Source organism: Drosophila gunungcola (assembly GCF_025200985.1).
Source record: "Drosophila gunungcola strain Sukarami chromosome 3L unlocalized genomic scaffold, Dgunungcola_SK_2 000009F, whole genome shotgun sequence".
NCBI lineage: Eukaryota > Metazoa > Arthropoda > Insecta > Diptera > Drosophilidae > Drosophila > Drosophila gunungcola.
This window is the reverse complement of record NW_026453181.1, coordinates 2,009,689-2,022,123: the sequence shown is the minus strand read 5'-3', so window position 1 is coordinate 2,022,123 and position 12,435 is coordinate 2,009,689. Positions and strand designations below refer to the sequence as shown.

The 12,435-nt window shown below is 36.5% G+C and overlaps 3 protein-coding genes across 3 annotated transcripts in view; 2 read left to right on the top strand and 1 right to left on the bottom strand.

The window, feature by feature from the left end:
• LOC128259863 (Ig-like and fibronectin type-III domain-containing protein 2) overlaps positions 1 to 7,997 on the bottom strand; it is an 82,750-nt gene extending 74,753 nt beyond the window's left edge. Inside the window, exon 1 of the mRNA XM_052992471.1 lies at positions 7,539 to 7,997. The gene's annotated coding sequence lies outside the window, so the exon portion shown is untranslated. The remainder of the gene's footprint in view (positions 1 to 7,538) is intronic.
• Positions 7,998 to 10,159: 2,162 nt separating this feature from the next.
• On the top strand, positions 10,160 to 11,207 carry LOC128259755 (uncharacterized). The gene is made up of 2 exons (XM_052992307.1): positions 10,160 to 10,351; positions 10,413 to 11,207. The coding sequence occupies exons 1-2, from the start codon at positions 10,324 to 10,326 to the stop codon at positions 11,102 to 11,104; spliced, it is 720 nt and encodes a 239-aa protein (XP_052848267.1). The 5' UTR covers positions 10,160 to 10,323; the 3' UTR covers positions 11,105 to 11,207.
• A 323-nt stretch (positions 11,208 to 11,530) lies between these two features.
• Positions 11,531 to 12,283, top strand: LOC128259925 (H/ACA ribonucleoprotein complex subunit 2-like protein). The gene is made up of 2 exons (XM_052992561.1): positions 11,531 to 11,873; positions 11,934 to 12,283. The coding sequence occupies exons 1-2, from the start codon at positions 11,623 to 11,625 to the stop codon at positions 12,163 to 12,165; spliced, it is 483 nt and encodes a 160-aa protein (XP_052848521.1). The 5' UTR covers positions 11,531 to 11,622; the 3' UTR covers positions 12,166 to 12,283.
• The last annotated feature ends 152 nt before the right edge of the window (positions 12,284 to 12,435 follow it).

The following is a 12,435-nucleotide window of genomic DNA, read 5'->3' as shown; positions in this document are numbered from 1 at the left end:
TTTTCCAGTGTGGTACACTCACAAATATAAAGATGTAGAGAGCCTTTGAGATGAAGCCATTGGGTGCAACTCGCGGCCGTTGCGCCTAAGCGCAAGATAAACTTTGCGTCTTGAAGCGAAACGAAACGAACAGCGGCCACCGCAAAAACTTCAAAATCTCCAACCCGCAACCGCACAGCACCCTCTCAGATCCTCTTTGGACCCCCTTAAACCCCCTTTTTAGAGCCCCCCTCAACATCCCGTTTGGGGTCCTTTGCTCCCGCCATTTTGCACTTCAACTTGCTGGGGAATTGTTCTCCCTTTTCGGTTCCGTATGTACGGTTGCATATATGTATATGCATGGATCTGGATGTAGGTTGGAATATTTTTTTCACTTCTGGGCCATTTTTGCATGTTTGTCTCGCAAATTATGCGCTGCACACAAACAAAAGAGGAAACGTCGGCGTCGCAGGCTCTGCTTTCCACGGCTATTTTTTTTACTGCCGCTGATGATGGGCTGGAATTTAGCGGGCCGCGAAAAAAGACAGTGCAGGCTCGGTATTAAGGGGTATCTGCGTGATCAGTAGGCAGAAAAACCGCCCCAAAGAAACGTGCAATTTATAGCCAATAAATAAATGATTTTTTATTTCCAAAGTGTGCTCATAAACTGATTCGCTGAAATAAGCTGTAAGTGCTTTTTAATTAAAAATTCAAAATAGTGGAAAGTAATAAAATTAGTTTGAAAATATAGTTGCTAGGCCATGCTTTTTTATAATTTATTGTCAAATAAATAGTTTGAAAATGTAGAACTTACAAAAAGCAAAACATTTTTATAGTTGGGCGAGAGCCATATTAATAAGCCTCTTATATGTTTATTAAAATCTAATTTTTTACAGCATAAAAATAAATAAAATTTTAAAGTATTAAAATGATGAATTGCATATATAACTTACTAGAGATTTGAAATTTTAAATATTAACTTTTTGGCATACAAAACAGACGAGGCCCTAATCCGAAAATGTATATTTAAAAAAATTAACCACTTCAATCACCTTTTCACGCTCTCATCTCAAACAGGATCTGAGGTTGGGCCACGCTGCGGCTGAGTGTTATTCTGCAGGATGGAGGCCTCATTTTTTTGCACGCCACGCCTGTGCTTTTGGCGTGTGCTGCTTCCTGCTCATTGCATATCCAACTTTATTTTTTCGCTTCCAGCCGGAAATAATAATTGCAACATGGCGCTGCATCCCCAGTGCGCCTGTTGTTGTAGTTGCCGCCTGCAACAGCGGGCATTAGCGAATTTCTACTTGTGGCACTGGCAGCGCCAGAAAATAGTGTCACTTGTGTCACACAAGGCAGACACTTCCACTCCTCTTTACTTCTCACCCCGCTTTCCCGCTGCTATTCCCATTTTCGTGGAATTTTTGCTCATTTCTCCAGCAGCAAACATGGACAAAGCCTTCATACCATTTTCCCCCTACTGCCCCTATTTTCTCTTTTTTTTCTGGTGGGCTGCCTTCTTTTTAAGATTTTAATACGTCCATATGGATGAAAACTATTAAGGGGTTTTATTCCATTTCTCACTGCATTACTGTGTTGCAGATCCTGCAGTCTTCTTTGGAAAATTCGCATTAGTTTGTTGTTAAGGGTATTAAAAGTATAGTAAAAGCACTAACATTAAACAAAAATTAACTTTTTTTCTTTCGACTTACTTTGAAAATCTGCAAAAGACTGGAAAAGACTTAAGACTTAAGAATATGTTTTTTTTAATAATTAAGTTAAGTTATATCAGTATAAAAATAATGAATATTGACCAAAAGAAAAACGTCAAAATAAATTGTTATCCTGCAATACCCCAAAAAATGATCAATGCGCATTTCCCGGTTTGGGACGAAATCAATGCCATACCAATTCCCCGAAACGCCACTCCATATCGGAATGGCCGAAAACACCTACGCAATTTCCCTCTCACTTGCTGCGTGAAAACGTTACAAACGAGCACATGAAAGTAAAGATTGACAGGGTAATACGAGCGAACTCCGTCGACAGGCAGTCGTCTGGGCACACACAGTTATATATATATCCGGATATGGGTACGGGGATAGCTATATGTCTGGCATATAAACAGTGCTCAGCTGTCAGACAAACAGACGTAACGTGCAAAAAGGAACAAAACATGGCAGAAAAATGAGAAAAAAACTGCGCAAACAATAGAAAAATTGCGAATGACGCGACGCGTTCTGAGTTCATAGAATAAAACAGCAACAACGGCATCAGATCTGACAGTTCTGGCTACATCTCGGCCCCCTGTCACAGCCCATCTTTTAGCCAACCAGCCAGCCATACATCCATCCATTAGTTCTTCCGTTTCGGCCATGTTTTTCATACACTCAAACTATATCCATTTATTTTGATGCGACGGCTTCTACGAGTACTTCCATCGCAGTCAGAAGACGTCAACGCGTTCGTCACTCGCTTTATCTCGCCCTCGCTTATCACTCAGACAAAATGTTTAAAAACAACTAGCAAGAAGTCCAAAATAAAACAAATCTGGAATTTATAAAACAATTACTATAATACGCTTAAGAAAACTAATTATTAAGTTAAATTAAATTATTATCTAATTTTATTACCATTAAAAAGCATTTTTTTAGTTTAAACAAATTGAATTAAAATGAATTCAGAATAATTTGCTGAATATCTCATACATACAAGCTCTTGTTGATTTTTTTAAGATTTAAATCTTTAAGAGTCCTCCAATAAATTCTAAAATACTGTATTTTTAATATTTTTTATCACCAGCTAAAAAAACTTATTTAAGTGTATTATATAGCGATAAATCCTGCTACAGTCATAGTTCGAGTCTCAGTTTTTCTCTTTTTGTGTTTATGTCTCTTTGATGTTGTTTATCAACTTGAGCACAGATTTACAAGAGTAAAAACTTTTTTAACTGTTTTCTAGAGAAAATCACAAAGTAAGTAAGTGTGTCTTAAAATATATTTAATGGGAATTTAAATATGTATTTTTCTTGCATACTAATATTTATGATTTTTAAAATAGCACCAAGGCGTAATTTCAAATCGGCAATAAATATTTACCGAGCCAATTAAGGGAAATTCCAACTTAATGAAATAATATTTATTAAAGGAGAGATCGGTTAAAGCCATTAACACCAATTAGCGAGACTGTCACATTCGCTTTTTGTAATTTTTATAATCGTGGCCCTTTGCTGATTTAAATTACAGATTAAGTATCTTTTCTTACTGATCTCACTAACTAGCAAATACATATTATGCGCCCTATTGTTAAAGGGGTTTTTTCCAATAATAGCGATTCAGCGGAGTAAAACTATTGAAGGCATGCAAGCAATTTTCAAACTCCAACTCTAAACCCGAATTCCAAGCTCAGAGCCACAAAGGAAACCTGCAAATGAGCCAGGCATTTGACCAGGACAGCCCCTCGCATGTTCAAAGCTCAAAGGCGGCCAAGTGCCAGTCTCTGGATCTGGATGGCAAAAGGAAACCAAAACTCAAAGCTCACTTCCAGGACGAAATCCAATTGACAGACAAACATGCAAGCGACCATCGATAAATGGAAACCCACAAAAAACGCTTGGACTTGGCCCAAGACACTCGAGCTCAAATTCTGCTCACTTTTCGATGACACACTTGTAAAAAAGTGGTTCATGAATTGTACAATTTACATTTTAAAGTATTTCCAAGCACATTTTTCATTTTCAATCATGCTAAAGAGATGCATGAGAAAGAAAAAAAGGTAGTTTAAGTATTACAAATATTCTGGGAGAAGTTGTAATAAAATGTTACATTTATTAAGTATACCACATTAAAAGACCTAAGGGCAAATAAACATTCCGTTTTTAGAGCACTTAATAATAACACTATTTGAGAAGTCTGAATAAAGTACAGGTAAATATCAATGGTGCATATTTTGTTTCAGTGTAATGCCCAAATGCAATGCGGTGAAAAGGTAATAAATGCAACTGGAATATGAAAAATCAAACCCCAAATCAAGGGAAAATTTCTCACATCCCTTAATCCATTAGATTTCCTGATTCTGACCAAAAATTTATTGCTTTCGCAAGGCGATTTGCCGAAATTAGTCAAAGTAACCGAGAGGCAATCAGAGGTCCCAATAGTTTTTCCCTTTTTGCCGGCCCAGGGAATTTTCAAATGAAAATCAAGCTTCGGCTATATGGCTTTGACCCAACCTCACATTCAAGTAATTGACATTCTGTTGCGCTATTCGAACCCAGGACGATGGACGGAGGACGGAGGACGAAGTACTAAGGTTGAAGGACCAAGAAGCAGGCGGTTCAATTGCAGCTCCTTTTGCTTGTCTTGCCGGGGATTTATTGCAACCTCAGTTGTTTGCCATCTTGGTGCTTGCCCCAGCTCTTTCTCAACTTTCAGGTTCTCGTCTATATTTTTTTATGGGCGTACATCTAAGCCGTCATTTCGGAAAACGACGCCCATTGCAATAGCGCCGAGATTTGATCAGTTGTTTGCTTTCGCTTTATATATCTTTCACTGTTTTAAAATTGCACTCATGTGACTTTGGCTCAGTCACTCGACGCTCGTCTCCATCCGCCCATACAATGGGCACACAATAAGCTGGAAACTGTCAAAAGGAAGGTCTTCCATGCCTCATTTAATACTTTTTCAAAGGGGTAAAGTTAATTTTTTGTTTAACTTCTTAAATGAGGTGAATTGTGGGATAGTTTTTAAAAAGTAGAAGTCGAATTACATCTAAAAAATTTAATATTAAAGGTTGTATTGTGTATAAAAACCTGCTCATTTTGTGCTTCCATTTTTTATATGAATGTATAATGAATATACCATATATAGTATATAGGCTACAAAATCTTTTCGTCGATAACCATAGTGACTGCAATGCTTCTACTAACATTTTTTCCTGCCAAACTGTATCTGTATTTTTATGTGCTTTAGCCACCGTTTTTTTTTTTTGGTAGGTCCTTGGTGGCTACTCTATTCTAAAGCGACAACAGAATAAATTTTGGTTGGACAATTTTGTTTCATTTTTTGTAAATCCCCAATGCAGGCGACTCAAGCTACCAAAAACATACGATGCACATTCATATTCATTCTTGTTCTTGGGTGGAAACAGATCCTTTGGGAATTAGGAGAGTACAAACTAACTTACACATACAAGTGGGCTTATCCTTAAATTTAAGATTTCACAAATTTCTGCAACATTTCTTTCGATTTAGTTGTTTTATGTGGGCCATTAATTATGGATTTTGTGTTTCTAAAACTTTAAATGTGCATTATTTGCTCTGCTCTTGTTAGGCAGAGAATAGTTTTTAATTTATTTAAAAGATTTTCATTTTTGCCAGCTTGTGACCAAATCCTGGCCTGGAAATCCTGCTCTAATTGGCAGACATCCGGCGGCCTGTCAATCATCCTTGCAGTTAAAACCAAAGTCCAACAAAAAATTCTTAGAGAGAGTTGAGTTTATCGTTCCAACAGTTTTTCCTTGGTGCTTTATGTAAATGATGTTGGATTACGCAAATATTTACATTATTTTCCTCGCCATAGGTTACTTTTTTCTCCGCTCAGATATTTATTTATTCAATGCGATTGTTGCTTTTTGTTGGAATTGAATTGAATGCTTCTCATTTGATTTTACCATAATTCAATTATTTCCGTTTAATTTTCAACAAATACTTGAACGCATTCCATTTGCATATTTGACTAAGTTAAGTGGTTGGGAAGTGGGGCGGCATTAAAAGAAAAGTTGAAAATCAGCCAAATCAAAAAGCCAGAAAGTTCCTTGGCATTTGTTTTAATCTTTTCGACTCTGTGAACTTTCAGTAGAAAGTGGCTTTAAAGTTGAGTTTTTGAATTTAAACGGAATTCGCTCCTAATTAAAATTTGGTTTATCGACCAAACCAAAGCATCTTAAGTGCTTTAACTGTTTCCCTAAAATGTTTCTTCCATAAAACTTAAATTCACAAAATCCTCAAAATTTTATACCGTGAATGCCTCTATAGCACAGCCAACCTCTTTTTTCAAATATTCACGTTTTATTTACGTTTGCAGCGAGAGCAAACAAAATTTTGTTTTCATTTTTTTACTTTTCTATTTAAATTATCGCAAAAATTTTGACAGGCGATAGGGAGGGAGGGGGACGTAGAAAAAATTCCTTTGACTTGTTACATTTTTCAACAATTTGCCTCGTACTTTGCCGTGCTCTTTTATTGCTTTTGGTTTGTTTTGGTCTATTTTCAAATCTGTTTGCCAAAGCGAATTTTTTGTTTGTACATTTGCTCTTATGCCTTTGTACGTTTTTTTCAAAAAAGAATTAAAGTCCTTTTGCATATACATATAATTTAAATGGGGTTCATAGACTTTCGGCTTCATTATAAATTTGTATCCAGATTTATTTATTTTTGATGAAAGACTAGCTATGGCTTACAAAAAATGCTCATATATACTAAAGAGGAAATTTGTTTACAATCCGTCTGTTACCATTAAAAATACTTTAAAACCGTTGTTGCCTTAAAAAATAAATTTCTTATAAGTATCTAAGTGGTAGTATTTGAAATTTGATCTTTAAACTCTTTTTTTTAAGAAAACTACATAGCAAAATAAATATAATTATGATAATAAGCTATTTACTTTGATAAGATTTCAAACCAAAATATATAAAACTGATTTATTCTGCTTATGCACATTTGGTTAACGGATTTTTTTGTTTTAATAACAACCGATTTTTCATATTTTTTGATAATATGAGTTCATAGACTAACCCAATATTTTCCTGGTTTTTTATTTATGTTTAGTGACTATGTCTTTCCCCAATATATATGTTGAGTAGACTTCCGAATATTTAATTCCGTTCTACGCTTTTCTGCCATTATTTATTTTAAAAAATATTTATTATGCCACTTGTTCTAGGTGGCAGCTGTACTCTCATTTCATTGTGTATCGTTTGAGCGCCAAAAGAGCAACAACAATCCACTTTTCTGAGCTGCCTATGATTGTTTGGCTTTCTTTTTGTTGTTCAATTAAATATATTCCAGTGCAGCAGCGCCCGCATCTCCACACCACCCCTCTACGTTCCTCGCCACCGTTTGTTGTTATTAAAAAAGTTTGAGTTTTTATTTGAATTTCCATGAAACCAGCACCGCACCGGGTAAAAGTGAAAAAAATAAAACACTGTTCAAATGTATAGTATTCATACTCCTCGCGAAAACTAGTGCAGCAAAAAAAAACCAGCACAACCCGACAAAGCGATAATAACTGACCGAATGGGTAAATTTTGTAATTATTGCCAATACCCAGAATGGCAAAAAAAAAAAGGCGAGAAAAAAATTAATAACGAAACTTTTGCAATCACCTAGGGAGGTCTTATAGCCCAAACATGAGGTAATCCAATCGCAAAACAAAACAAAAAGTCTAAGAATCGAGCTTGGCAAATACAATTTTTGTGAGTTTCGTTTAATTGCTTAATTTAATTTGCATGAAATCCAGCAAGGCAAACAAAGCAAAGCTCCGATGGAAAACCGAAAAACCTACCAAAGTTCTTTTGTTGAATCGGCGTCGTCGTCGGCGGCAAGCAAACAAAAAAACACTCGAAAAAATACGTTTCGCAAGTTGTCGTTTTATTTGTATTTGTATTTGTTGTTGTAGTTGTAGTTGCTGTGATTTTATATTTAACACTCCACTGGCTACTTTTGCATGTCTCAAGAACACTGCCCAAGTGGTTAAACAATTGATGGGGGATTTATTCGGGTCTCCCCAATCGATTTTGATACTCTGTTGGATATTTTATGCACTTGCATACACAATTATGCGCCCACAGCACAGCACTCGTAAATGGATTTATTTTTTTTTTTTTGTATTCAAACGCACTTGTTTATGACTTTGGAATTTTTTATAAATTTTACGACAGACTCTTCGATGGATTTTCCACGGCCCTAGCACCAGAACTTTTCCAACTCAGCTTGGTTTGAACTCCGTTAGACAACTGAATCGCTTGGTGGCGAGGCATCGCTATTTTATACGTCCGTTCTCCAGTCAAAAAAGCTCGGCTTTCCGCTTCGGCTTTTTGGTCGATTGATTTGGTGACCAGGGGGGCTCAACATTTCAAGCGCAGGCGCTACGCTCGTGGAAAAAATATAAACACAAAGCAGCTGGCCGAGCTCAGCTGATTTTTGGCCAAAAGCCGGCAACAACAAGCCTCACATGTGGCTCTGTTAGGGGGGGGGACTTTGTTGGGAAAAAGAGCAGGCCAAAGCTTCGGCAATGCCGAGTGCGCAAAGACAATAATTTAATGTTGTTCTTGCCCACGGAAAACCAAATAAAGCAAGGTAAAGCGCATAAAACACAAACAGAAGCAAGAGCAACAATATCTGCGAGGCTTTAACAGGTGGCAATGTCATGATTTTGCAGCAGAGAAAACAAAATTATGGTCGACCTATACGTACACAAAATATAAATATAAAAAATATATATAAATAGAGAAAAATAAAAAAATTTTGTTATATGTTCGCTACAAAGATAGAACCATTTCTAATAATTTTTAGGTATTTTATGTATGGATTTATACATTTAATAGGAACCCGATACAAGGTTTTACAACAATAAAACAAATATTTTTGTAGCTTAAAATATTTTTTTTAAGATACAAATCATGTATTTCATGTTTGTGACCTTCTAACTATTTTTTCATGTAATACATTTTAATATCGGTGTGTTAAAATAAGCATGTAATATATATTAGGTATTTATTTAACCTAGATTCCACATTTATAGTTAAAATACACACATCTAAAACAACATTTTTTTAGTGTGTTTATTGGACTTTATGGACATTATCATTATTGTGCACAAAAAAAATTGTGAATTTTCTGCAGTCATTAAATTAATTTAATTTATTATTTTTGTTCACCTTATTTTCACGTTGTGTGTCGATTTTTGGAACATTTGTTTACCTTTTATCGGTTTTTTCTGTTGATTGCTAATTCCCCAATAAGTTCGTCGCAAAAACTTCGTCGCAAAAATCAAATCAAATCGAACCGCATCGCAAAAGCAACGATAACAAAAACTGGCCAAACTCGCTTTAATTAGAAGCTAAATAATAATATAAAGACAGTATAAAACCGAAATTTGGTACTTAGACATGTCAAACTCTAAATATTAATGCGTAGCGAGATCGTTGAACTCTCATTTTAATTTATTTATTTCAAGCAAGTCAAATGGATAACATCAGAGATTTAGGGTAAGATTAGGTCTCTTAGCAGCACAAAAGGAGAGATTCTTATAGTAAAAAATACCTTTTAAAAACGAAACAACATTTAAAGCTTGTGTTATTAGTTTCGAACCTTAACTAGTAAAAAATATTTATAAAGTCTTCCAAAATATTTGTAAATTATATCTCTGACGAGCTATCGTCAACGAAACAGTTTCTGCCGTTTTTTTTTTTTGTCGTTTTAGGATTTAATTTCAGATGTTTTGTCCGTTAAATGTCCGGTTAAGTATAGTCTTCTGTCGTTGTTCAGTTTTAAAGCTTTTTGCATGAAGCTTTGTTATCTTTCTTGTGCAGGTAGTTACATACATATATAAGTCGGAAGGAGCCGGACGATTATATAGTATAGCTGACATAGAAACAAAAAACAATTTTAAAATTATAACTTTGCTGCTTTTATTTCTTTAATTTTTTTATTTTAGAAACACGGTTTAAAGTTGATTAAATTCAAACTTATTAACTTATTAACTTTTTAATTTTTTTTTATATTTATTTTTTTGACGCATTAATGGTTTAATAATTCAGAATTACGATTTTAATTATACTCTTTCAGCTAGGTTTGTTGACAAACAGAAAACAATTAAAATTTAATAGTTACTTAAACATTATTATTAATAATAAAATATTATAGTTTATACATTATTATATATTCTGAAAAATCGGGAAAATTATGTCGTCAGTGAGTTTTTTGATTTTATTCTTATTTTTTAGATCGCCTCTGCTCTGCTAACTCCAACTGACAAAGGTCCTAACGACCCACAGTTAATTTCCGACGCATGGCAACGCTATGCAATTTTCTGTTTTTTTTTCTCACGAAAAGTGTCTGCCAAATTATTTTCATCTCGCTCCCCCATTGCTGACAAACGGATTAAGTCGATCTGAGTACTAGACTTAAGAAAAGTTACCGGATCGATTTGTATTTAGGAATTTCAACCATTTTTAAAGCGGTCACATTATTAAAGCTTTAAATTACAGTTACTTCTTTTTCTAATTACTTCTTCACTTTTTTGTCGTCTTTCGTGCTCGTGAAAAACTATTTATAAAATTTACAAAATGGATCGATACAATCGTGTCTTTAGAGGTAATTGGGCTTAAATTGTTCACAAAACTAAATGCAAATAGGGGTATTATAATTTTAACAGATCCCGGGTCTCCACTGGCGCCATTAACGCCAATTGCCACCGAAGAAGCTTTTACATTTGACGAAGTCACGCCTACTGGAGGCGGTGGTAGGAAGAATACCGCGAGATATGGAATTTTTGGGATCCCGAAGGCCAATAATCTTACGGTTCCATCACGCCGACACCCACAACCTTCAAAGGGCATATCAAATAGTAGTTTTCCCACTCGTTTCTCAAAAGAATTTATGCGCACGCGATCGGTTTTTTCGCCAACGAGTCAAAGTACTCTTGCTGGGGAATCCACACCAGCAGGCCAATCCTGCATTTCGGTAGATTCGAAATTACGGACAAGGAGGGAGAAGTTGGATGTCAGGCTGCAGCAGGAGACGCGGCTAAAGCAGGAGGCATCCAAGTTGAAAAGCGAGGCATCCAGAGTGAAAAAAGAGGACTTCAAGAGCCCTAGGCCCAGTACTAGACATCCACGCTACAAGCCCGGCTCCCCGGTGGAGCATCCCACTTTGAGTCCCCGTGTCAAATCCCTGCTGAGCCGCACTGGAAACGAACATCTATCCGAACTATTCACTCGCCAGGAGATCGACATCGAGGTGCTTATTCAAATGACCTTGGAGGATTTGGCTGCGCTGGGCGTTCGCGGCGCCCGAGAGATCCGATTGGCCTTGAACATTATCCAGTTGGCCAAGCAATTCTTTTAGTTATTATTTTATGCACATTTTAAATGTTTTATGTCTTCTGGGTGTCAATTTGTATGTCAGTTTTAATAAATGTTTATCGTAAGAATAAAAGTTCGGCTTGAAATGGTATGTTTTGATTAAAAGACGCATAAATTAAAAATACAAGAAAACCCTGAGGTTTCTAAAATGTCCATGTCCACAAAAAGCCTAAATAAATGGCTTTGTTCTATTCACAATTACCATTCGGAATACATCGATAATTCTGTAGCTATTGCTGAACTTACTGTTTAACGAAAACCTACTTTTCAACGAAAACCTGTTCTATTGTTTTGTTTCAGTGTAGAACATTAGCATAGGCACCAACCATGGTGATGATCTTTGCTGACCACGGACCTTCGAGTTAAATATGGTATTTTGTCAGCGTTTTTTCTCGAGTCGGATGGTATATTCACAAATCCAAGCTGCGGTCACTCTGAACACGTGTTTGTCCCGAAGACCTGCAGTTTAAACAAAATATCCACGTTTTTAACTAAAACACAATGGTGAAAGTTAAAGTAGAGCGTTCCGAGGATGCCGATGAATCCGTAGTGGTCAGCGGCGATGTCTCCATCAAGGAGGAGGAGTCCTACGACGACAAGATGGTCTTCGTGAACGCCATTGCCAAGCCGATGGCAGGTAAGAAACTGGCTAAAAAGTGCTACAAACTGGTGAAAAAGGCGATGAAGCACAAGACCTATCTGCGAAACGGATTGAAGGATGTGCAGACTCGCCTGCGCAAAGGAGAAACCGGGTGAGTAGTGGCCAATCTCCGCCAGAAGAGCACAAACTAATGACCCTCCGTGGCCCACAGCATTTGCATCTTCGCTGGCGATGTGACTCCCATTGACATCCTGTGTCATTTGCCCGCCGTTTGCGAGGAGAAGGGCATCCCATATGCCTACACGCCAAGTCGGGCGGATTTGGGAGCTGCCATGGGCGTAAAGCGCGGTACAGTCGCCCTGCTGATCCGCCAGAACGAGGAGTACAAGGATCTGTACGACGAGGTCAAGGAGGAGCTCTCCGGGCTGTATATACCTGTCTAGACCTGTAGCCCTAGTTTCTTCTGCTAATTAAGTACCTAGTTAAGTGTAAAGGAATCCTAATAAACGCCAGGAGTTGCCAATTTTTAGGCACCAACAAAAAAGGTTTCGTCTTTGTAATTTCTTTATATGCTTAAGGGTTTTATGAGGTCCTCAGTATTGGCGACATTTAAACAAAATGTAAACATTGAATTTTTACTAAAAATGGAAAAGGCTTCTTCAAATTTGATCAACAAAACTTATTAAACTTAATTTTCCAGCAAAAAAAAAATG